This window comes from Chionomys nivalis, chromosome 2 (assembly GCF_950005125.1).
Source record: "Chionomys nivalis chromosome 2, mChiNiv1.1, whole genome shotgun sequence".
NCBI lineage: Eukaryota > Metazoa > Chordata > Mammalia > Rodentia > Cricetidae > Chionomys > Chionomys nivalis.
This window is the reverse complement of record NC_080087.1, coordinates 10,535,998-10,561,298: the sequence shown is the minus strand read 5'-3', so window position 1 is coordinate 10,561,298 and position 25,301 is coordinate 10,535,998. Positions and strand designations below refer to the sequence as shown.

At 47.0% G+C, this 25,301-nt stretch overlaps 2 protein-coding genes across 3 annotated transcripts in view; one reads left to right on the top strand and one right to left on the bottom strand.

Annotated features, from left to right (window-relative positions):
- Slc22a3 (solute carrier family 22 member 3) overlaps positions 1 to 3,084 on the top strand; it is a 97,229-nt gene extending 94,145 nt beyond the window's left edge. The window contains exon 11 of the mRNA XM_057761680.1: positions 1,613 to 3,084. Coding sequence (XP_057617663.1) covers positions 1,613 to 1,673 — 61 coding nt within the window. The 3' untranslated portion in view covers positions 1,674 to 3,084. The remainder of the gene's footprint in view (positions 1 to 1,612) is intronic.
- Positions 3,085 to 3,891: 807 nt separating this feature from the next.
- Positions 3,892 to 25,301, bottom strand: part of Plg (plasminogen) — a 38,230-nt gene continuing 16,820 nt past the window's right edge. Inside the window, exons 8-20 of one of the 2 annotated variants that reach the window (XM_057762558.1) lie at positions 25,043 to 25,205; positions 24,372 to 24,517; positions 21,818 to 21,977; positions 19,754 to 19,935; positions 18,912 to 19,060; positions 17,736 to 17,826; positions 15,813 to 15,818; positions 14,547 to 14,667; positions 13,034 to 13,111; positions 12,471 to 12,611; positions 9,736 to 9,842; positions 4,325 to 4,470; positions 3,892 to 4,142 (exon numbers count right to left, since the gene is read on the bottom strand). In XM_057762558.1, coding sequence (XP_057618541.1) covers positions 3,981 to 4,142; positions 4,325 to 4,470; positions 9,736 to 9,842; positions 12,471 to 12,611; positions 13,034 to 13,111; positions 14,547 to 14,667; positions 15,813 to 15,818; positions 17,736 to 17,826; positions 18,912 to 19,060; positions 19,754 to 19,935; positions 21,818 to 21,977; positions 24,372 to 24,517; positions 25,043 to 25,205 — 1,652 coding nt within the window. In that variant the 3' untranslated portion in view covers positions 3,892 to 3,980. Of the gene's footprint in view, positions 4,143 to 4,324; positions 4,471 to 9,735; positions 9,843 to 12,470; positions 12,612 to 13,033; positions 13,112 to 14,546; positions 14,668 to 15,812; positions 15,819 to 17,732; positions 17,827 to 18,911; positions 19,061 to 19,753; positions 19,936 to 21,817; positions 21,978 to 24,371; positions 24,518 to 25,042; positions 25,206 to 25,301 lie in introns of both variants that reach the window. The other variant, XM_057762556.1, reaches the window with a different exon arrangement.

Sequence of the window (25,301 nt, the reverse complement as noted above, 5' to 3'; positions counted from 1 at the left end):
GTTTTGCATGTGCTCTTTCATTTAATAGTCAAAATGATTTTGTAAAGTACAGATTTTTTTAGCCACATTGGGAAATCAGAAAGGTTTTTCACCATGCTAGGAGTGGTGCTGACCCTGTCGGGGGCACCAGGGTGGCTGCACTGCACATGGGGCACCAGGGTGGCTGCACTGCACATGGGGGACACCAGGGTGGCTGCACTGCACATGGGGGCACCAGGGTGGCTGCACTGCACGTGGGGCACTAGGGTGGCTGCACTGCACATGGGGGCACTAGGGTGGCTGCACTGCACGTGGGGCACTAGGGTGACTGCACTGCACATGGGGGCACTAGGGTGGCTGCACTGCACGTGGGGCACCAGGGTGGCTGCACTGCACGTGGGGCACCAGGGTGGCTGCACTGCACGTGGGGCACCAGGGTGGCTGCATGTGGTTCTGTTTTGTTCTGCATCCTACTGTGATATTTCCGAAGCGTGATGAGCACTCTGGTAGGATTGGAAAGTCCCTTCCTATGACCCACACCCTCACACTCACCAGCCAAGGGTCAAGCTCTGAGAAGAGTCAGAGAAAACCATTGGAATTCAGGACTCTTCCTCAAGTCATTCATACTAACACTAGATTAAAGTACTGGACAAGAGAATTTTAGGGGTTAGGCAGACCTAAAATATTTGTGGGAAAAATCAATTATTCAAAATATTATAGAAACATGAAAAAATAGATTAAAAAATTTAACTGGGCACAAATTCTCACTTTTTCATGCTCATAAATTTTCCATAATAGAAAATAGAGTGAATTAATTACACCTAGTCTCGACTCTCTGGGAAATAGTATTGTGAGGATGGAGAGATGGCCCAGCAGTTAAGTTACCGTTCTTCAGAGGACCTGGATTTGGTTCCTGACACCCATATGGTGACCCACAACCCCTGATAACTCCAGTTCCATTGGCTCCAGTGTCCTGACTTCCTTAGGAGAACCATACATTTACATACATGGAGGCAAAACACTTGTACATATAAAACAAATCTAAATCCTTTTTAAAAAGAACAAACAGTAATTTACAGTTCTACAAATTAAGATGGCCCATAAAGATTTCCTATAAACTAAAACTATCTAGCACCAGTTTATTACAGCCCGTTAGCATGTTTCCTTCTGAAACCAGGCAGGATGGATCTTCTGTCCCCATCAACAGCTTGGTTCCAAACCATGTCATTTAGTAAAATCTTTAAGGCTCTTGTGTGAACCTGATGTGGAAAGTGAGCCTAGAGCCGCTTCTTACTTTTGCATTGAGAAAGTCAGGCAACGGCATGGGTGTGTTTGATAGAATAAGCCATGCTGGTGAAGACAGACAGCTGTCTTCCAGTGCTCTCAACCTCCCTGATGCTGCGACCCCTTAATACAATTCCTCATGTTGTGGTGACCCCCCCAAGCCTAAAATTATTTTCGTTCCTAATTTATAATTGTAATTTTGCTACTGTTATGAGTCATAATGAAAACGACCTGATATGCGAGCCCTGTGAAAGGGTCGGTTGACCCGCCAAGGGGTCACGACCCACAGGTTGAGAACCACTGTAACCCATGCCATTACATGATCCCTTGTTTGCCTTTGTTTTGTCAGCTCACAGTTGCATCAGTGTGGCAGGAAGAAGAAAACCCAGGTCTCTAGTTCTAATGTCTGAGGCCCTACATCGCCTGGAGGGCTGGAGCTGTGTGGGTACCACCCACAGCCAGGAGAAGCCGCCGAGCCTGCTGGGAATATGCCTGTGTGGTGTGCTTCAACTCCTCCTGGTGACACCTTTCCAAGGAACCTTAAAGTCAGAGCATTTTGTATGATATAGGACGGAGAAGGTTTGTCATGCTACCCAAGCTTCTGGGAACACATAATCTTTGACCTGTCTTGCAAAGCGCCTATAGGTACACAGATTCTGTGTAGGCTTTCTTTTGTCGGGAGCACTGCTCTGACCCATTGGGTTAAGGGGAGATGGTTCTCAGGATAGCCCCATCCAGGAGGCAGGATGAACAAACAAGGATCGGCACGTGCACAGAAATGTGCTTAGCGATCCCATCAAGACAGCAGTGAGCTGTGTTTCGAAGAGTCTGAGGACTGCTATTTCTGCTTCCCCTGTGCTCCAAACACACGCCTTCACCGAGCCAACACATCAGGTGTTGTGTCCCCGTGTCCCGTGTGGCCCCCCACCCCTTCTCTCTTCTACAGCCTCTGAGGTTCCAGGCCCCAGACTAAGCACAGTTCCCTAAGGACAAATCACACATCTACAACACATTGTGAGAACCTGGCTGTATTCGTATACAGTCATACTGGGGTCCTGAGACCCCCGATATTTTGTGTCCTCCTTCAGTTGACCCTTGTGATCACAGACTCTTTACAGAGAAAGAAAAAAAACATGGACTATGACTTCTTGGGTCTTAGAATTTGAAAAGGAAAAGAGTAATCATGTCCCTTTGGTGAGTTCAGTTCGGTGGTGCCTGTGGTTGGGAGTCGAAAGCACACACAGCCTGCCTTTGGGCCATCTCAGCACTTTTGACTTGTCTTGGGGTGGGGATTTATTTTTCATTTAAAGGGAAAGTCAACTATATCAACACTTAAGAGAATTAGTAGCCGCTTCCTAAGTGACTTCGTAAATGAGGGATTGGACTTTTTGTTTTAAATCAAGACTTTTCTGGTGTGAGGACTCAAATGCAAACACCGTGTTCCACGATCTGTGCTGTTCTTGATTTATTTTCAGACTCAGTATGTATCTTAGGCTGATTTTTATTTTACTTCAAATTTACTTCAAAATTAGCACTAAAAGAAAGCCTTACCCATGTGGAAGAAAAAACTAGGTGTGTGGAGAATATATGTGTTTCTCACACTATGAAGATGTGTGTAATGGCAGTAAAACAAACGTAATCCTTAAAGCACATGAGAACCGAGTGTGAGTGTTGGGTCTTGCACCAGCCTTTTGGGTGTTCAATGCGAGCACAGGCATTCGTGCTGTGCTTTTCCTGCGTTTCATTGCTGTAGCACGGCTCACGTCCACTTTACTATTGCCTTTGGGTTGCATTTGGAGTTGATCGATGTGTTTCATTACAATAAACAAGTTTTAAATGGTTTTTTAAAAATATCCATCCCTTCCTGCTCCGTCTGGACATGTGTCCACGGTAAAACACTATCCCACGTAACAGTGTGTTGTTTACTGTCTCCAGACCGGGAAAAACACTGCTCCACTGTTAACTTGTTGTTCCTTTATGGGCTCCTGGCACTGTGCGTGAACTCGGATGTGACCCACAATAACGTTCAGATTCTCAGCTGGTCTTGTATTAGATTTCCCTCGCCTAGTCTATGCCACGACTCAACTTCACATCCCGGGATCTGGGCTAGAGCCCAGTTGTCAGGACCAGATTTCGATCCCCAGAATAGAACTCGTTCTCCTGACTCCTCGTCCATGTGGCAGCTTTGAAAACAAGGTTCTTGGTGCCAGAAAGGGAGACATTGAAGACGCATGTCAGGTTGTTGTTAGCTGACGAGGCCAATGTACAAGTGACTTACTGAGACCTTCAGTTCTTTTCTTGGTGGTCCTACCGTCTGCTTAGTCCTACGGGCAGCTGGCCCCTAGGAAAACACCTAAGTCCCTTCAGTCAGTTGTTTTTAAATTGTTAGGGTGAACAAAGAGTATACAAATATTCAAGACTTCATTTACCCCCAAAACCAACTCAGAGCCAAGTAACTATAGAGTTTATTTTCAACAAATACCACAGCAGTGTTGGTCCTATTATCACAAAATCCAGAAGTCCGTGAACAAGAACAAAGTTACCCACAATAATACAAAAAAAAGGGGCCAAGGGGGTGACGGGAGGTGGTGGTCCAGGGTAGTGTCTTGGTCTGATTACTGTCAATTATTTCCAAGAAACCCAAGTCTCCCCCCACCACCACCTGCAGCGTCTAGGAAGTTTTAGTAAGTCGATGCTTTGCTCTGCCGCCCGCCCAATTAATTATTTTTCATCACTTCTTCTATCCAATTAACGAACCATGAAACGCGAACATAGACACCGGGCTTATTGGGGCGAGCACAGCCAAGACCCCAAGAAGTGACTCCTTGTAAAATGTACTTGTCCTTCTCGAAGCAAACCAGAGGTCCTCCACTGTCGCCCTAGATGAAGGAAGGAGAGTCCACATGAGGACTGAGTTACACCTCTAGGTTATGGATGTCATCTTTGTGTTATCTTTGCAACGGTTTCCTCTGCAGGCCCTAAGTTGTCAAATTCTCTTGGACTGAAATTCCAAGAGGCAGAGATGGGTCAGCCCACGACCAAGGCTGGTCTCTTTTCTTACCTGGCAGCTGTCAGTGCCACCGGACAAATTCCCGGCACAAAGCTCTCTGGAATTGACTCTGCCGTTTAGATACTCATAGCGGTTGCACACCTTGTTCTCAATCACAGGCAGCTGGGCCTCCTTGAGAAGGCCAGCACCGAAAGTCCCTGGAATAAGCAGTGAAGACGTGGTTAGAGATCCAGTACAGGGAACTTCCAGAATAACAGAGGGCAGTTACAGAGCTCGCGCTTGTGAGGTTGGGTAGCACAAGGACGCGCTACTATCGCATTAACCCTCTAAGCTGTAAACATAATACAAGATGTTATGTGCCCAGGGTCTGCCGTGACATTCCCGGCGTCTTCATGGATTTTGGAGCTCTGCTGTTTGTCCACATTTTATTTCCAGCTTAAAACAAAAAAACCAAATACATTTACTATAGAGAGCTTTAAAAATGCAATTGCTACTATTGTTACGTAATCTTTTTTCAGGTTCTCTAGGCTTTGATTATCACCCATATGATATTGCTCCATTTCAAATCCAGCCGGTCCTCGTTGTAGCATATGATGGGGGTGTGGACCAAAGAACAATCTCAGGTGTCATTTCACAGGCACTGTCTCTCTTCCTTTTGAGACAAGGTTTCTCTCTGGCCTAGAACTCACCGCGTAGGCTAGGCCGACTGGCCAGCAAACCCTAGGGACTGTCCTTGTCTTCTCCTCGCCAGCACTGGGAGATTCTGGGATCAAATGCTATTTTCCAGGTGGACATACCCGAGACTTCTCCATGTTTTCATAGATAATCCCATTCTCCAACTGGGCAAGCCCCCTTGCCAGGTAAGCACTTCACCAACTGAGTTATCTCTTTAGCTCCGTAAGTGTGTGCAGGGTGTGTGTGTGTATACATGTGTGGTGTGTGGGCGTGTTTGAGATGTGTGTGTATAATATGTGGTGTGTGCATGTGTTGTGTGTGTGTGCTATGTGGTGGTGTGTGTGGTGGGGGATGTGAGTGTACATGTGGTGTGTGTGTGTGTGTGTGTGTGTGTAGGCCAGAGGTGAATCTCAGGTGTCATTCCTTGGGATGTTTTTGAGATAGGGTCTCCTCCTTACATGTTTTTGAGATAGGGTCTCTCACTGACCTAGAAAATGCTTAGCAGGCTATTCCGGGTGGCCAGTGAGCCTAAGGATCCACATGTTTCCACCTCCCTAGAGCTGGTGTTACAAAGACAGACCACCGGGGCTGTATTTATGGCTCTGGGGATCCAAATCAGGTCTTCAAGCTTGCATGGCAAACGCTGCACCAACGGAGCCACCTCCCCAGCCAGCCTCTGCCGTTTCAGCAATGCCCCAGTCTCCCTGATAGCTTACTGGGGAGCAGCTGCTTAATGACCGTGGGGTTTCCCATGAGGAAAATGCTCTGGAAACATGACGGTAGTTGCACAACATTGTAAATGAGCTGCAGGCATTTCAAACAGTCCATTTTATGTTGTGTATATTTATGGCCTCCCTAAACCATAAAAAAATAACATAATTGTCTTTTTCTAAGAATTAACTGTTCCAGGGACAAGCTGGTGGCATAGTATAATTTCATTTAATTCTTTCACTAGTGCCAAGAAGTAGGTACCTCTTTGATTCTTGACATGCAGTTAAAGAAATGAGGCTTAGTATGGTCGTGGTGTTTACCTGGACCGTGGGACGGTGAGGTCAGTGCCCACACACTTCTTCTCTGTGCTCTTTGGCCCCCTCTTGCTCACAAAGGTATGACATCTCTATCCCTACAGTTTATTTTCATCCCATAGTATTTTCTTAAGCCTCGGTTCTCAGATGTGACAGACACATATTTATGGTCAGTTTATTGTCTAGACTGCTATGGCCTTAAAAACCCCACTAGAAAACATCAGTCCTTAACAGCCTTATGAGAGTCCACATTGTACTATTAGTAAAATGTTGTAACTTTTAAAAAATGAGCTAATGTAGTAGGCGTAAATCATTCTGATTTATTCTCTAATTTCTACTTCTTTGGCACTTAGAGAAAGGGGGTGCTCATTCCCTTGTCTTAGGGGTTTGTTTTTCTTCTTTGTATGAAAAGCTGCTGCTACTGTGAGCCAGCCTGAGACTGGACCCTGCAGACCCACCAGGAGTGCTTGCCGTTGTCCAGAGGAACCTACCCAGGATTTCTCTGCAATTCTGAACAGCACCCAGCTTTCTAGTCCGCAAGTCCAGCTTTCCTCAGAGTTTTGTAACATACCTTTGCCTTGCTAGCATGGAGCAGCCAAGAAATAAGGGATAGTCCCTCCCCAGACACTGTGACTAGACTGGTCTTGGGCTCAGAAAATGTGTAATCTGTCTGGTGATTGCAGGAGCTGGAAGAGACTTAAGGCTGTGGAACCAGATGGGGTGGTGGGCATTACTTGAACCAAGTACAGGAATGGAGGTGGTGCCCTTCTTAAAATACTTGACTGACCGTAAATCTACTGCAGTGTTGCTACTGTTGTTCACTTTCAGAGAAAAATCACCTCCGGGTGACTGGAAATTTCTGTAGTCTGTGGAGATATGCTGCCATCAGGTGGCCAAAGTCAAGAAGGCATCTTGTAAGTGGCTTAGGTCAAAAACTCGGCTGAGAGGAACCAGCAGGCCAAGTCTAGCTTTCGCAGGACCCATGAAAATGAGGGACCATCCTGAATGAGTCCTCAGCCTCAACAGCAAGTCGGCTTTGGAATGTGAAAACCCGATCAAGTTCAGGGCATGAAGTGAAGCAAGGGAGAATTCCGGTCTAAGAAACTAAGAGCGCTGATTGACTTGATGCCATTATGCATCTGGAGAAAAAGTGGTAAGTGAGCTAGAGTTACATGACTCATCTCAGTCCGGTTACTATCCTGAGAAGCATTTCTCAGGAGGTGTGTTATAGGACCAGGAATGAGAGCGAGCTTAGTGTGGGATAGGGTCAGAAACCTATGGTGGGGTAGGAAGGAAAGGAAATGGGCTTGGAGAATCAGGTATGGCTGAGGTCAACACTTTGGTGATGTGAGGATGGTAATAGTGATGGTGGTACTGATGGTGAGGTGGAGATGATGGTGATGACAGAGATGCCAATGATGGTGGTGATATGATGGAGACACAGACGGTGAATTAGTGATGTTGATACTGATGATGATACTGATGAGGAAGGGGATGTTGGTGGTGGTGGTGTCATGGTGAAGATTGTCATGATGGTGATGGATGGCGAAACAGAAACATTGCTAGCGATGGTGACAATAGTAATTGTAATGATGACACTGATGTGGAGGTGGGGGCGTTGATGATGATAGGTGTGGTGGTGGCAATAGTCATGGTGATGGTGATGCTGATGGCGCCGAGGCCAAGATACTGGTATTGATAGTGGTGGTGATGATGGCGACGGAGATTATGGTGCTAGTATGATGATGATACTGATGCTGGTGTATTAATTATATCATAATATTAATACCCACAATGCCCTTATAAAGTACTACAAATGAGGACACTGACGCTTACAGAAGTTAGCTAACTTCTCAGTGTCACAGGGACACTGAGCTAGAACTTACTATCAGATACTTGGGAGCTGGGCTCCATCTTTAATGAAGATACTTTCTGTGTTTCCGTGAGCAAACCCATGATCGAAAGGGGTGACTATTCCTTTTGGTTTCTGGCTCCAGTGCGGTCTGTCGTGGCCTGGCGACAGCTGCAGTTTACAGTGGTGGCAGGAGGCTACCTGTCACATCGTGGGATCAGGAAGCAGCGAAGGGAGGGCTGATGCTCATGGGTTACCCATCTGGGCTTCCAGCTGTGGGCGGACCTTCCTCCTCAGTCAAACCCCGCTGGAAATGCCCTCACAGAGATGTCTCTCACGGGTGACTCTAGTCAAGTTGACATTAAGATCAATCACAAAGTTGATTTTTTTTTTTCTGGTTCCTTAGAAGCCTTTCACCTAACATTCCATAGGTCTGTCGGGGCCCCTACTCTTTGTTCCTACTAAGTATGAGTGAGCCTTGTTCCAGCTCTAGAGCAGACCATGTAGCACAGGTCTGAGCCAGGCGAAACTGGTTCAGAAGTGGCTCTTCGCCAGGTTATTGTTGCCACCGTGAGAAAAGGGACATCCTTAATTTCCAATGACAGAGCCAATATTAACTCAACATGCGCAGCCACAAGGAAGGTGGCCAGAGGGATACCTAGAAGGTTCTAGACAGAGTCTGAGGCCTGGTCTGTCACAAGAGCCAACTGACTTTCTATAGCACTAGGAATTCCCTTCACTCTTGTTTATTCAATTCGAGTTGGATTTTCTGTGGCTTGCGGGGAAGAGCCACACTGGCCACAGCTGTACTCCGTCTTCAAGAGTGGCAACTGTGGCACACAGAACACACGTGACATTCGGCTCTATTTCTCCCTACCTCCCCCACCACAGCCCTGCAGCATGCCCTCAGCTTGGGACATCATCAGTGGGATGTCCCTCAGTATCCACAGCTGGTAACCTGGGCTCCTCTCCAGGTCTCTGCAGCCAGGAACAGCCCTGTGTCCCTGCTGTGCAACCTTATGTCCCTGAGCACCAGGCTCCTCGTTTACACAAAGGAACATTTTTTTGTTTTTTGCAAAGCACTAAGAACAATCTAACACTTCCTTGGGGGACACGTCAGTTTCCCAGGTTCCCCTTCCTCAGTGCTGCAGAAGTGTGGCAAGGGAGACTGGAGGTCGGAGAAATAGGGGAAGTCAAGGAATAATCTAGACTAGTGGTTCTGCTTGTTTGTTTGTTTGTAAGTCACAAAATCCTTCTTTGAAAGAAAGTCTTCTCCAGAACCAGCACATGCCTCACATGTGTGCTGAGAGGGAGCCCATGTTTGTAAAGTGGCTTTACTGTTCCCACAGTTGAGGCAGCTTGCTGGATCTAATCGTCATTGGGCATACGCGAGGAGAGAAGGAAGAGCCCCACCACCACCACCAAGTAAGCACAGACTGTGATAGGGGAACCTACATGAGGTTTCTTCCAGTCCGAACCCCATCAGCTGTATCCAGACACCTGGGGGCCTTTCTCTCCTCTCCAGACAGGCAGCTTGTTCTCTCTCTGACCACCTTTCACACACATTAAGTGTGTGATTATTTGGGGAGACAGCTAGGCTAGCCTCAACTTTTGCTATTATTGTGTTACGTCACATTTGAGAACTCAAAACAGTAAAGTCACATGAAAAGTGCCGGCTAACTGGCGGTTGTGCCGAAGCCCCTCCCCTGACAAAGGGACATTGTAGGTTAAGGGTCTAAGGGGCAGTCCCTCTCTTCCTCACATCTTGGTGACTGATTATAGAGATGTAGCATGTGACCAGACAAATCCAGAAAGGAGCTGGACCGCATTCCCATGCAGGACCTTGTACAACTTGCTCCCCACTGTTCCCTCTGTCATAGAGGCTGCAGGTCAAAGTCAGTTCATCTCACCTTGAGTTTCTCCCCAGCCAGTGATGTAGCACAGCATCCCTCCGGCAACCACGTAGTTTGGAGATGGCAGACAAGCTGGAATGACTTTATCTGTGATGATGGCTGGGCTGAAAAATGAGCATGAAATGTTACATCCGCAGCTCTGCTGGAGGCCTCCCCCGTTCACCTGCAGCTACCCACTGCCATGAATCACCTGCCTCAATGTCCCAGCATCCTCTGAGCTGGTATTTCTCTACTTCCCTGACACAGAACAATACAGAAAACTCTTCAACCCCACAGTGCCCTACAATGTCCTATGAGCTAAACGATCAATCATCTGGTAGGGTGTGTATGTTTATGCATGTGTACCCATGCAGGTACCAAATGCACACTTGGGCATTTGCAGATAGAGGCCAAAGGTTGGCTCAGGACTCTTCTTCAGATGCCCATCATTTGAGACAGGGTCTTCCCTGAACCTGGGGTTCACTGAGTTGGTGAGCCTGGCTGCAGTGAGCTGTAGGAATCCTCCTGTCTCTGCCTCTCTGGTGCTGGGGTTGCAGGTGTGCATCTTCAGGTCAACCCTTTTACATGATGCTGGAGGTCTGAGTGTGGGTCCCCATGCTTGTGTGGCAAGCTCTTTGCCGACTGAGCCCTCTCCTCAGAGCTGTCCTATGGTCAGCTAATTTAAGGTGGTGCCGTTCTGTGGATGGACCATCTAGATGCCACCCAGCTACACTAAGACCAGAAGGTATTTGTCCAGGACAAGGGGCTCTACCATTTCAGGGTCCCAAATCTCATCATCAGTTAAAATGATTAAAATGATTATAAGAATCCAGGCAAAGGGTGGGCACCAAGCAAGAGAGAGTTTGAAGTAAGCTCCTTGCAGAAGCAAAATGGCCCAGTTTCCAAGGAACCTTCACCTGCATAGAGGTTCATGGATGTACAGGAGTTCTAACTTTGGTTTCTCAGACCTTAGTGAGTTCAAGAGGGAAAAGGACTGGAAATGAGAAATGCCCTGTTCTCATAAAGAATCCACACTGTCTCCAGCTTCGGGGAAGACGCATTTTTCCCAGAGCGACAAAAGCAGGCCCAGCCTCTCTCAGGGATGTCATTCACGGGCTCCTGTGAGGGACACCAAAGACCTCAGGCCCTCAGGTTACAAGTGTGGAGAGGATGCAGTAACACCCGACCCCCCCGCCAAAAACAAAATATCAGGCTGTCAGAGAACACGATCCTCTATTGGCTGAATTACTTGTTTGAGCCATCAAGGAGAGGAGGTTGTTTTGCTCATTTGCTGGGATGCAAGAGAAGGTTCTGGGGAACACGAGGGAGGTGAGCTGCTTTATAGATGCTCATTCTTCTGGTGCATCCGAAAGACCCAAGACGTCGGTTTACAGCCCAGAAATGCTCCCTCCAGCAGCCTGCCCTAGCTGGACCAGCTCCTGTCACTTCCAGAATCCTCTCCCTGCTATCTGGACCCCGTCAGGCACAGCTCATGTGATCCACATGCCTGCTGCCTGTCCCGAAGGAGTATCTCTCAAAATAGCTTACTGCTTGTGAGCTGTGTCCGCGGGGACCTGTTTCCAAACATTCCTAACTCTATGGCACAAGCCTAATTACCCAGTGTCAGGCTTTAAAACACACACACGCACCCGCACGCACGCACTTCATCAGGGAAAACAGGGCCAAACTTACTAGACCTGGATGGAGGTGGGTGGTCCATGAACTTCCCACAGGGCAGGGAACCCGGATTACTCTTAGGGATGACGAGGGAGGGGGACTTGATGGGGGAAGGGGAGGGAAATGGGAGGCGGTGGCGGGGAGAAGGCAGAAATCTTAAATAAATAAATAAATAAATAAATAAATAAATAAATAAATAAATAAATAAAACAGGGCCAAAGAAAAGAACAGAGGTAGAACCTGTGTTTGTGAACTGTTTCTTGTTTTATTCTGCTTGCTCTATGTGGGTTTGTTTGTTTTTTAATATATGCATGTGCACACACGGGCATGGAATGCCAGCAGAGGCCAGAAGAGGACATTAGATCCCTTGGAGCTGAAGTTACAGGTGGGTTGAGATCTACTTGATAAAGATGCTGTGACCCAAACTCTAGTTCTCAAAAAAAAAAAAAAAGCAGCAAGCCCTTTTAACTGCTGAGCCATCTCTCCAGCCCCTCAACATCTGTGGGATGTTATTTTTGTTATTGCTTTGGTTTGTTGAGATGAGGTCTCTTTACATAGCCCCGGCTTTCCTGGAACTCACTCAGTAAACCAGGCTAGCCTCAAACTCATAGAGATCCACCTGCCTCTGCCTCTCAAGTGCTGAGATCACATGCGTGGGCCACTATGCCAGCATATGTTTGTGGTTTTAAAAGTGCTTTGAGATACATAATGTCATTTGATTCTCTTGGCACAGTATATCAGGATAGCCTTCATCAGCCTGGGGTAACTGATGGTGAATGCATGTCAGCTGGTAAGCACGAGGGGCGGGAGATGCTGAGGTGATAGGCCACTTTACATTTTAACTCTTCACATGAGGAACCAGAGTCCTGATTCCCTCCTCAGGAACGTGCCTGAGGGCTTGCAGAACTAGGCTGGATTCTGGTTTCTGATGAAGTCGACCCGTTTTTCCTAAATGCCCATGTTTTTGCATCCTAAACAGCACTTCTCTAACCCCACACATAGTTGTCGCTCATAAAACCCAGCCATGAACCACCGTCTTCACTCAGCTTGGGGTGCAGCCCCCAGGGAATGCATACCGGGTTAGCTTCATCAGGGCAATGTCGGCTCGGGTGGGCTCCAAGAACAGCTTGGCTACTTCTATTTGCTGAACATCTGACCCACGAATATTTTCTTCATGCGCACCCAGGACAACCTTGTAGAATCCAGGTCTTGAAGATCTGAAAAGATGGTGACATTAGGAGTAAAACATAGTCCAAACCTTTCCTTGGTGCCATCCTGTGTCAGACACACGCAGCCAAACACATGCAGCCGCCAGCATCTGTGACTCCTGGACAACAAGAAATGGAATCCAGATTTGTTTGAACCTGTGGTGTTCTTGACCTTGACAGGACCAGTGCCTGCCACTGAGCAGATCCGTTTCTCCAGGCCCGGGCCCTGCTCTGCATCCTTGGCAGATAGATTTTCTTTAGAACTGTTTCCCTCCTGCCTGGTTGACCTGGTGATGGCTGTGGACTTCTGCATACATACTCCTGGGTCTCTTATGCCACTGCCATGGAAGGCAGGACGGCAGAGTGGGAGGAGGGGAGGAGGGTGTCAGTCTTTAGAAGGAGACCTCACACCAGTTACCCACGGAACGTACTTCTCCAAGCAGTGTGCAGCAGTCAACACCCACTCTGGGGATATCAAAGTTCCTCCACAGAAGTGCTGTCCAGTGAGTCTAGAGGGGAAAACGAGAACTTCCGGTTAAGCTAGATGTTTTGTTTTTTCCAATAGCACAGAAAATCAGAAAGACAAGTTCATTCCCAGAAGAAGGGGCTGCCAATCCATGTACAAAACAGTCGGGACACTGCACCATCTAGCTACCCAACTCTGAAGATATCTGGGGGAAGTATTAGGGGCCACTTGTCTCCATGAAGCAGAGGCGGTGGCTCCAGTGTGGTCCTGTGCCTGCACTTTGACCTATTAACCCTCAACCCCAACATAAACCACCAGTCAAAACCCGCCCTCAAGGCTGCTGCCTTTATTTCATCTTAGCTAGAGTTTTACAAAAAGCCTTCATGGATCATCCCTTGAGAAGCCAAATATGACCCCAAGAGCAATAATTCAGGATGACAAGATCACCAGCTCCCAACCAGGGTGGAATGGCTTGAATGCAAACAGCTTACTGTGTAGGATCAGGTCAGTGAAAAAGCAGACAAGCTCTGTGCTGGAGAGATGGCTCAGAGGTTAAGAAAATGGGCTGTTCTTCCAGAGGAGCCAAGTTTGCTTCTCAGCACTGACAAAATGGCTCATGCCCATCAGTAGATCCAGTTCCAAGAGGTCTGCTGCCCCCTTCTGGTCAACAAGGGCACCATGTATACATGGTGTACGTTCATACAATCAGGCAAACATTCATATAAATAAAATAAGTCTCTAAAATAAAAAATACCCCATAACAGAGTGCAACCAACTGTGCCCACATCAGTGGCGTTCTGCAAATCCGCTGAGGGGACTGTGAACAGCAACTGAGCAAGCACAGAGGTCTGGAAGTGAGCCGGGCAAGCCAACACGCCCGTGCTGAGCCTGCTGTACACATATACTTTAGAAGCCGTGCCCAGGAAGAGTGAATTAAGGCCTACAGATGTTTTCTGCCACACTCAGCCCTGCTCCCACAGGCTCAGATGCATCACTCTTAAACCAGGACAGTCACATGCTGGCTTGTTCACATATTTGTGAGGATATAAGCAGCCTCTATGTTAAATTCAAGGGGGTCACAAAAAGGCACATAGTATTATCAAAGCCCTGCATCTCCAGCAGGCAAACCCCTTCGTGAGCTCACACCTGCATAGTGTCGTGTCTGTGAAGATATTCCTTTCATTTTACAACAGCCAGTGGGTGCACATACCCCCTAAAGTGCCTCCATGTTCTCTGGGAATGACATAATTTCGCATGGTTTAACGACAGCAGCCCAGAGTTGTTTTTTCCTTAAATACCATTTTTAGTCAGTTTCAAAGCAGAGAACCCAAGAAGGTGGCTTTTGAAAGTTTATGGCGCTGTCTTTACGCCTTAGAAGGATGCAGAGGAAGGTGGTGACGTTCGCCAGCTTTGGTTTAGCACGACAGCCGTGTGAGGTTCACACAGGCAGGCGGGAGAACATGCCTGTGAACTCTTACCTGGTTCGAAGGCTGATTTGCCAGGGCCAGGAGTGTGGATAGGCCACGCAGCCGCCCACTATTCTCCCAGAGCATTTCTTCGGCTCCACACGAGGCTTCCCACACTCGTACGGTGCTTGTGCTATGATGTGGGAGAAGAAGGTCGTACTGAGGCAAACATTCTAGTTCTGTCAAAGAGTCCTGCAAAAGGCACCTGTGGCCAGGTACCAAGTTTGTGGCATCCCATAGTCATAGGCAACCTTTGGAACAGTTTCCCTGAGATTCAAAAGTAGTGCAGGCAGCACAGAACCCTCTCCTCTGAAGAAGTTCTAAACTTTAATTGGTTAATTAAATTGGCATAGCATAGAATTAAAATAAGAGCTTTTCTTGGTGCGCTTTGATTGACAAACACAAACATAGTTTTCTATAATATACTAGATATATTGTATTTGGGACACCAAGCTTTGCTTGTCAACACCATCTATGTGGCAAGCCCAGCCTGCAGCCCCCAAGAATCTCAGGACAGCTCCAGATGTGGCACATCTGTTGATGACACAGCATCCTGTTGCAGTGTCAAAATTCCCAACCACAGGGGGCTCTTGAAGCCATAGCTCTTCCCCCATACTGAAAGACAGAGTGTTTTTTTTTCTTGTGTATTTGTGTGTATATCTGTATCTATCTGTCTGTATGTGTAGACAGCAAATGCACAATTCTCGGCTCAATTTTACCTTCTCTCTGCTGGTTCAGCACAGACCCAACCCTCGCTCCCCCACCCCACCCCATCCCACCCCACCCTGCACACGACCCCAAACAGCCTACTGTAATCAACCACTATCAATCAACCCATGTGTCCCCGCCTGCTTTTCCTCTCTGTTTACCTCCTGCCTATGCTCCCTCTCATCAGCCAGCCTACCAGTGAACTAGACAGCAGGGTCTGCATCCATCTTTGGTAACTCCCACTAAGAGGGATGCAGGGGATATTCACAAACACTTCTTGGTGGCCTGCAGCCCCTGAGTCTTCAGAAAGGCATCTGGAAGCATTGTTCATGGCATTCCCTAGAAGAAGTTCCTTCAGCTTTAGTCAACCAGAGAGTCCATACTCTGGAGAAGCTGGAACCGGAATGCTTAACTTTGTCGTGGCCTGTTCTGAGGATCTATGTAGGGAAGGCTTTTCACACATAGCTGCGTTGTGGTGGGAGCCCCCTCACTAAAGCTCAGCTCAGTGGCTACGTCTGTGCCTTGTACTTCAGCCACGTGCACGCGCGGGCTACTGTTGTCACAAACTACAGGCACCTGGGAAGAGGGACTCTCAGCTGAGGAGTTGCCTCCATCAGATAAGCCTTTGGGCACATCTGTGGGGCGTTTTCTTGATTAATGATTGATGCGGTAGGGCTCAGCCCACTGTGGGTGGTGCCATCCCCTGGGCACGTGGTCCTGCGTGGTACAAGTAGGCTGAGCCAGTTGTTAGGAGCAAGCCGGTAAACGGTGTCCTCTCATGGTCTCTGCTTCAGTTCCCGTCCTCCGGTTCTTCCCTTGAGCTCCTGCCTTGCTTCCCTCAGTGATGGATTGTGACATGAAAGGGTAAGCCAGAGAAACCCTTTTCTTCTCTAGGTTGCTTTGGGTTATGGTGTTTAATCACGGCAACAGAAAAACTAACTAGAACAGACATTGGTACCAGTCAGTAGGCAATCGCTATGGCAGACCTGAGTGTGTCATATTGGGGAGGATTCTTGAAGGATTTTGGAGATTTTTTCTGGAGCTTAAAGAGCTATTCTGTGGATGCTTAGGAGACAAGAATGTTGAGAAAACTGCTGTGGGACAATGGTCTGTACCCTGTCACTTGTATTTTAATTAAACGCTGATTGGCCAGTAGCCAGGCAGGAAGTAGAACCAGGGTGGCCAGGCAGGAAATAGAAGTGGGCAATGAGAACAGAATTCTGGGAAGAGGAAAGATGCAGTCTGCAGTCCTCACCCAGACACAGAGGAAGCAAGATGAAAAAACTTCATTGATGAAGGTACCAAGCCACATGGCTAACACAGTCAAGAACTGTGGGCTAATTTAAGATGTAAGAATTAGTTAATAAGAAGCCTGAGCTACTAGGCCCACCAGTTTATGATTAATGTAGACCTCTGTGTGTTTTGTTGGGACTGAACAGCTGTGGGAACATGTGTGACAGAAACCTCTGTCAACAAAAATGAAGACCTGGCTTGTGACATTCAGAGGGGAGTCTGGGAGTCCCTCAAAGACACTACTGGTCCTATTTATGTGATATTTTGAATTGGGAATCTGTGAAGTGAAACCTTTGCTTTGTTTGGCTAATCAATGCTGGTCAGCTGTGATTAACAAGAGACCAGCATCTTTGAGGTGGAACCTCCTGGAGACTCTCTCCTCAGATCAGCACATGGGAGTTGTAGTCTATTTGGGGTGGGAGTGGGGTAAAGCTGCACATCAAGCTGGCAGCGGAACTTGGCAAATTGTGTTTAAGCCCCTCCCATGTGGTACTTGTTTTGAAGGCATGGAGGAATTATGGAGAGTAACTGAGGCTTGGCATCATGGGACTTGGCTTTGGGTACCAAGACTTGACTATTGACTTATACTGAGATGAGTATCTCTTCTGGTATCCAAGGTTTTTCCAGAGAGGATCAGAGGTGAGGGGATCAGGAATCTGTGAAGCCAGGACAGAGAGCCCAAGGTCTGAATGCCATACCACCACATAAGGGCAGCCTGTGATGGGGAGGGAAAGGCAATGGGATAGAAACTGAGAACAGAGATTGAGAGACACTGACACCTTAGGAACTTTCACCAAGACACCAAGACAGTGTCTTCTAAATATACAAAGCCACCACTAGAGAAAAAGGTCTCTATCCATTTCCCCAACTCTTATGGTAACACTGGCAAGTAGAACCTGCCCATCACCTCTCCCTCTATCCCCTGTTCCACTGAAGAGCCACCTACATGCTCCTACCACTGCCCTCAAAATACCAGGGACACAGCCAGCCTGGGAAAGCTTTGCGAACTAAGCCCCTCCCTCCAGGCTCAGCCCACACCCTCCCCCAGGCAAGCACACTGGGAGAAAGAAGAGTTTTTTTTGCCAAAGAAGTAAAGAGGGGAGAGAATAAGGGAAAGGGAAAAGAGAGGAAGGAGAATGAAGGGAAGGGAAAGAGAAGAGAGAAGAAGGGGGACGAAGGGCAGCGGGAGGAACTTACAACACACGGGGACATCACAGTAATCATAAAGTTTTCTGGGGTTTGTTGTGTAGCACCAAGGACCATTGACATCACCATCCGGGTTTCGGCAGTACTGAAAAGAGATAGGAGTTTGAGGGGAGGCTCCCTGGGGTAGAGGGGAATCCAGATGTAGATATGTGAACCTTCTCACCAGGGGGGGAGGCGGGGACGACTCTGTCCCTTTGCTTTCTTCCCATCTTACTTTTTGATAGTTGGTTTAAGGTTTTTTTTAAGTCTCAGACTGTCACTGGTCATGTCTCTGCTCAAACCAAGTTCCAGCTAGGAAGCCACTCCCTGGGCCAGATGTAAGAGAGCCAGCCATCAGGGACAGTGGGCCATTCCTGGCTGTCTTGTCATTGGTTAGTTTCAGTAATCCTGCGGCCCATGAGGCCTTATCGTTGATTAAAAATGTTTGTGCCCTCCATGGGGTCATGTTTTCTCTGATAGTCATACAAGTGTGTAAATACAAGTGTGGTCTCTGCTCTGTGCTTCCGGACTCCTATGACCTATCCTATATCCAGAGGAGCGTCAGCTGCGGCTCCTAAAGCCTTTGTGACTTCCTTGATTGACAAGAGCATCTTTTGCTCTAATGAAGTGAGCAAGAGAGCATCTAGAGGGGCTAGCAATGTGGGGTGGAGGGTGTTTAGTAGAGCCTCCCGTGAGCAAAGAATTGTGACTTTTTGCCTTATGCTCTGACCCCCAACGGAGAGAGCCTGAAGGTTGCTCTGGTCACCAAAGTCAGTACTATGAACAACCACGCCAACATAACAAAGCTTCCATTAAAAAAAAATTACATGTTCAAAGAAATTCCCAGGTGGTATGGGGAGCTGGAGAATGATGTACCCAGAGACCTCAAGAGTCCTCCTGTCTCCACACCCCTCCCATGCAGTGCCTACCACCCCTCCCCACAGTAGTTACCCGAGGAGTCAAGGGACCTGGCTCTGCCCAGACAGTATCAGAATGGTGTCAAACTGGAGGACACCGGTCATGGCCTCAGCTTTGTCCCCTAACCCCGACCTACTCCAAATTTCCCCTCCCTTACTTTCCCCTCAACATCAAAGATCAGCCCTGGCCAAGTTGGTGTAACCCCAAATTGAATCTGTTCAAGAAGCTGATATCGGGAAAATGTGGAACAGAACATGAACCAGAGTAGCTTACGTTCTTTTCCAGACCCGCCCGTGGGTTTGACACCGGGGTGAAGATGCTGTGAGGGTGGGGTTCCTGGGCAGCCCATTCCTGGCAAGGGGTGCCAGTCGCAGTGACAGCTATTTTGCCTCGATAGTCTTTACCAACCCCATTCATGCAGTCTGTAGGAAGAGGGAGATTATGTACCCCTGGGAGGTCCAAGCATGGTACGGCATAAATGTGTCAGTCTTAGCTGCTCTAATACAGTGCTATGACCCTTTGATGCAGTTCCTCCTGTTATGGTGATCCCCAACCATAAAATGATTTCCATTGCTTCTTCATAACTTGTTTTACTACAGTTATGAATCATAATGCAAATATCTGTTTTCTGGTGGTCTTAGGCGACCCCTGTGAAAGGGTCATTGGACCGCTGCTCTAAGATGTTGGGTTGCCCTCTAGTGGCGGACCCAGGGTCTCAGCAAACACCGACACACTGACAATTAGCAAGACTTGCTATTTGGTTTAAGAAGTTGCCAGAAATGTTTACAGGCACAGGGTTGGAAACGATCTCATCATTGGTAGGACGTTTTAGAAGGGGAATTCAGGCTAGAAGACAGGAAAGCCCAGCTTTACGACAATGTGAATAGTTAGAACACCTGGAGGGCTCATAGGGCGCCTTAGGAAGCTGTCCCTCCACCTTCTGCCGACCATCACCTCCCCCACCCACCGCAAGAGGGCACTCAGGCTCATTCCACAGAGCAGACCTTCAGCCCACATGGGTGTCCTACACAGTGTGGGAGCGCCCACAGCAGTACCACTTCCTCTGTGTCTACTGTCCACATGTGCCCACAGATGTCCGATCACCCGCTCCTTACCTGGCTCAGAGGTGGCCTCCACATCTGGAACTTGGGGGACCACCGGCGACTCTGCAGCGCCCCCTCCTGTCTCGGAGCATCTCCTCAGGTTGCAGTATTCCCACCTGACGCTTGGGTCAGTGGTGTAACACCAAGGGCCCTTGTCGGCGTCTGGGTTCCTGCAGTAGTTCATTTCCAAGCCTCTGCAAACCCCAAGACAGCACGGTCGTCAGTGGTGGAGGAATTCAGCTCCTTCTCAATTTTGTTACAACAGTGTTAGCAAGGTACCTTTGAAGACACATGTATCATCATGTATCTTAACAAAAACCAAGACAATGTAAATATAATAATTTATATTGCATGCGGTTATAATATATTTACATTGTATCAATGTGAATTATATCATAATGTACAATATATTAAAATGTACAATGCAATATATTTACATTGTATAAATGTAAAAGCAGGCATCATAATATCCTTTGATACTCTGTTAAATACTTTTCCCCAATGTAGATCTTGAAATGTAATTTTAGATTGTAAAAAACAAACACAAATACATCAATATCTTGCTTTGTTTGGGGTTTGGGTTGAGGGCATTATTTATCTACACAGTATTTGTTATACCGGATTTTCTGGGAAAAGACGCCCCTTATGCATTGAGCTGCTTTACCTCCTGCACTGGAAAAGCATTTGTCCATATAAGCCGGAGTTTGTTTCTGCACTGTCCCCATTTCCTTTGTCTCTGTCCCTTCCTGCCGACACCATGGCACTACCGTGTCTTGATCACAGTGCTTCTGTGGACTTCATTGCCAACCCTCCAGAACTGCTCATTTAACCATTATCTTGATAATTTCGAGACCTTTGCCTGCAAATGTTGCCACTTTCTCCAAAAACAAACTGCTAGAATTTGTGGGCTGAATCCAAAGCCTAACTTGGTAAGGGACTGATAGATATTTAATCTTTTGATCGCTATACAGTATCTCTCTTTATTTAGCTCTTAATTTTCCCCTTAACAATGTTTAAGCTATACAGTTGCAGTCCTTAAGTATGCTACTTTAAATTTTTCTTTAAGTACTTTGTGTTTCTTATGCTATTGCTGATGGTGTTTAAGGTTTTGTTGTTAAGTGTAGCTAGTGCAGAGTGCAGTGACTTGAATGTCGGCTTCCTGTAGACCGATGCTCTTTGAACATGCAGACTCGCTCAGCTGTCAGGACTGTCTGTGTCCATTAGTCATGTGACCGCCAGGAAAGACGCTGTACTTCATTTCAAAACTTGAGGCTCTTCCTTTCCTTCTGTCCTCTGTTCTTTTCCTCCCACCCTTCCTTCTGTCCCTTCCTTCTTCCGTCACGTCACGTCCTTTCTCCATTCTTTCCTTCCTTTCTTCTCTCCTTCTTCACTTGATTTTTTCCTTCATTTCCTCTGTCCCCACTCTCTTCATTCCTCCTTTTTCTCCATCCTTTCCTCCCTCCCTTCCTAATTTGTTTTCTCCTTCTTTTCATCCCTCCTTCCTTCCATCCATTCATCTTTCCCTTCTTTCCTTCTCTCTGTCCCTTTTTCCCTTCTTCCCTTCCTTCTTTGTCTCCCTTGCTCTCCTCCTCCCTTCCTAACCAGCTTGCTTCCTTTTACTGTCTAATGCAGTGGCTACCAACACTGGTATTCTCTGGTAACCCATACCCCTTAGGGATGCAGGTGCAGCTAGAAAGGCTGGCCTGGAAGTCAAGAACAACAGCAAACTCAAACACCATTCCAGTGGTTTCCATTGGAGTGGCACACCCCAATGCTGAGAGGTGGCATGATCTTTAGCGCATGTTGGGGGATGGTACCATTTCTAAGTTTTATGGTGACTTGTTCTCTCAAGATTTCCACCAACAGGACCTTACCACCCATTGCCTACACAAAATTTCTCAGGAAAGGGTGGCTTCTCTTCTCTCGGGCCCTTTTTGCCAAAACCGAGTTCCTGACAGTCTGCCCATCTGCCGATCTCAGAGAACTTTGGTTCAAAGACTTTGGTTTAGAGCATGGGTCAGTATGGGGAAACCTAAGTCAGCTATTGCTCTCTCATGGTTAAAATCAAAGACATACGCATTTGGGAACTTCTCTGGGGTCTTCTGATGCCGGTGTGGGGTCATAGATGCCCAGGACTGGCACTTTTTCCCTGTGATGGTGGTGGACGATGTGCCCCGATAGCTCTGCCCATTGCCTTGATAGCATTCCTGGACCACAGGTGTCTGCTCCGGTAGAACTAAAATTAAAGCAGAAGAAAGGGGAACAAATAAGACCTGGAGCAGACACCTGGACACCGATTTATGACACACACAGTAAAGCAGTGTGGAAATTCCCACTGCTCCTTTACCATATTAACAGGTAGTTGGACATCACACACACATACACACACACACATGCACATATGTACATGCGTACACATGCATAGTCCAGTCACAAACACAAGATTTATAGTGTAGAACATATTATGAAAGCAAAACAAAAGCCCTTGGAAGAGGAACAAAAGAGGCCAGAGTACTGGAAACGTCACTGTGTAAGTTATTTTGATAAATTACTACCAGGTGGTCATGAGGACAAGTGGGCAGGGGCTCCATGGTGAGGGCAGCAGGTGAGAATGGGCAAATGACAGACCTGAAATGCTTGCCTACTTCCCTAGACCCTCTCTTTGCTCATAGGACACCAAAGCCTTGAACTTCTGGAGATGAGCAGAAGGCGGCCCTGCATCTAGGGCACACGAAGAACTGTTGCTCCTTAGCGATGACCACAGTCCAGCACTATCAGGTTGGGGTGGGAAATAGTCTTGGTTAGTTGTTAGTGGATCTTCTGAGTGAAGATGACCAAGGAGGATAAAAGGAGAATTTGAGCAGAGGTAGAAACTTCTAAAAATAGTAACAAAATAGAAGTTCAAGGAGCCAAACCTACAGCATCGGAGACGAGGAATGTCTTCAGTGCCTTGATCAGCAGGTGACACAGCTAAGGGATAACAAGTCAACTAAAACATAGTTGGGTAATTGTGTTCCACGTGACACAAAAAAAGAGGAAGGATGGATGGTGGCCACAAAACAGGGGACAGGGCTGGGCTGTGGTGGCGCACGCCTTTAATCCCAGCACTCAGGAGGCAGAGGCAGGTGGATCTCTGTGAGTTCGAGACCAGCCTGGTCTACAAGAGCTAGCTCCAGGACAGGCTCCAAAACTACAGAGAAACCCTGTCTCAAAAAACCAAAAAAAAAAAAAAAAAAAAAAAAAAAAAAAAAAAAAAGTGACAGAAGAATTCCCTTAACAATGGGCTCAAAGCCAACCACACACAACTGTATGAATGCAAAGTTCTCAATTAGAAGGTCAATTTGTACAGCTGCTTTGGGAATCAGTATGGAGATTTCCCAGCAATACCGCCACTGTTGGGTATATACCCAAAGCATGCTCAATCGTGCCACAAACACACATGCTCAGCTATGTTCATAGTAACATTATTTATAATAGCCAGAACCTGGAAACAACCTCAACTGAAGAACGGATAAAGAAAATGTGGTACATTTACACAATGGAGTACTACACAGTGGAAAAAAATGACATCTTAAAATTTGCAGGCAAAATGGATGGATCTAGAAAAAAAACCATACTGAGTGAGGTAGCCCAGACCCAGAAAGACAAATATAATATGTATTCACCCATAAGTGGCTTTTAGACATAAAGCAAAGAAAAAACAGCCTGAAGGCCACAACCTCAGAGAAACTATATAACAAAGAGGACCCTAAGAGAGACATACATGGACCTTCATAGAACGGTAAAAAAAAGACAATATCTCCTGAGTAAACTGGGAGCATGGGGGTCACAGGAGAAGGTAGAAGGAGAGAGGGGAAGAAGGGAGGGGAGTGGACAAAAATGTATAGCTCAATAAAAACAATCAAAAAAATCAAAAAAAGGTGAATAAGTTACACAAACACTAGTGTAGGCAAAGGCTTCACATCAGCAAGATAAAATCAGAATGAGGAGTATGTTCAGAGACTTGGGGGGACGTTACACCATAACAAAGGAGGCCTTCCATCAAGAAGATGAAGACAATGTGTGAACATTACAACAGAGCTTCCCAGTACAGAAGACAAACAACAACCAAAGAAATACAGACTGATCTGTCATTAAAGCTGGACAGGTAAGCAATATAACGGAAATACAGAACCCTAATAAGATTTGTTCACATTGACTTTTTTAAAAATATTTATTTATTTATTATGTATACAATATTCTGTCTGTGTGTATGCCTGAAGGCCAGAAGAGGGCACCAGACCTCATTACAGATGGTTGTGAGCCACCATGTGGTTGCCAGGAATTGAACTCAGGACCTTTGGAAAAGCAGGCAATGCTCTTAACCCCTGAGCCATCTCTCTAGCCCACATTGACTTTTAGAAGAAACTTTCTAAACATAACAGCAGAAAGTCAAATTTTCAAGACCTCAGGAAACACAAAGTCTGTACCCTGAGCCACTAGACAAACAGCAAATTGAAAATGCTGTCTTTGAACTCATACAAGAAGCACTCTGGCCCACAGCGAGACCAGTGCGCTGTGAAGAGGCCATTCGAGCACAGACATGAACAGAGCAACCCGACTCCCATGAGCTCTCGTGACCCTCTCGTACCTGAGGAATCGGAAAGTTCTGGCAAGGATGCAGAGGAGTCACAGGATGGAATCTCACAGTATTCCCACCTCAGATCTCCATCCATGGTATAGCACCAGGGAGCGGTTTCTCCATCCGGGTTACGACAGTAATTTTCTTCCAGATTTCTAGAATAGAAGTATGAGTTTTGTTCTTCAAAGAGTTGAATAATCCAGGTGTATACATGCGTTTTAGAGGGGGGTGCTGCACATAACTGATACTCTAGAATCTCACACACTGAATGACTGATAGGTACCAGCTTACGTGGAGTTTAGATATCACATAGCATGTCATGGACTCTGACCCAGAAGAGCTGATGGCTACAACCTATTCCTTGTCTTTGTGTGGTAGGATAGGTCTCTGTGTTGTACGCAGGAGTAATGAGGACATTCCATCCTGTCCTTAGGGTCTCAGACTTACTAACCCTAGAGCTGAGCCCAAGACTCTGCATTTCTGGTAAATTCCTGATGGTATTGGTGGGGCACACTTTGAGAAAGACTTGTAAGAGAAAAAACATTGCTGGATGTCACTTTCATTGCTTGTGACCTGATCAATCTTTATTCTTGAATTCTTTATGGTACAACCAAGGTAGAGTCAATGGACTTCACAGGCCCACAGTTACCAGGGCAGGGAAGGAGGCGGGAGGAACATACTTGCAGGGGAAATTTTCTGGTGTCCTGTTGTGCTTATGAGGGGTCTGCTCACTCCAGCGCTGGCAGGTTTTTCCGGACACGGTGACAGAGACGGTCCCTCGGTAGTTCTCACCTCTTCCCTTCAGACATTGGTAGGTTGGACCAGAAGAGGGTGGGGGTGTTGCTTGAATAGGGGAAAGAATTGATTGTGAATGTTCTCTATAAAGAATGAGCCAACAGATGTTACAGGAGGGTGAATGCAAGATCCTCTGCCTACCCC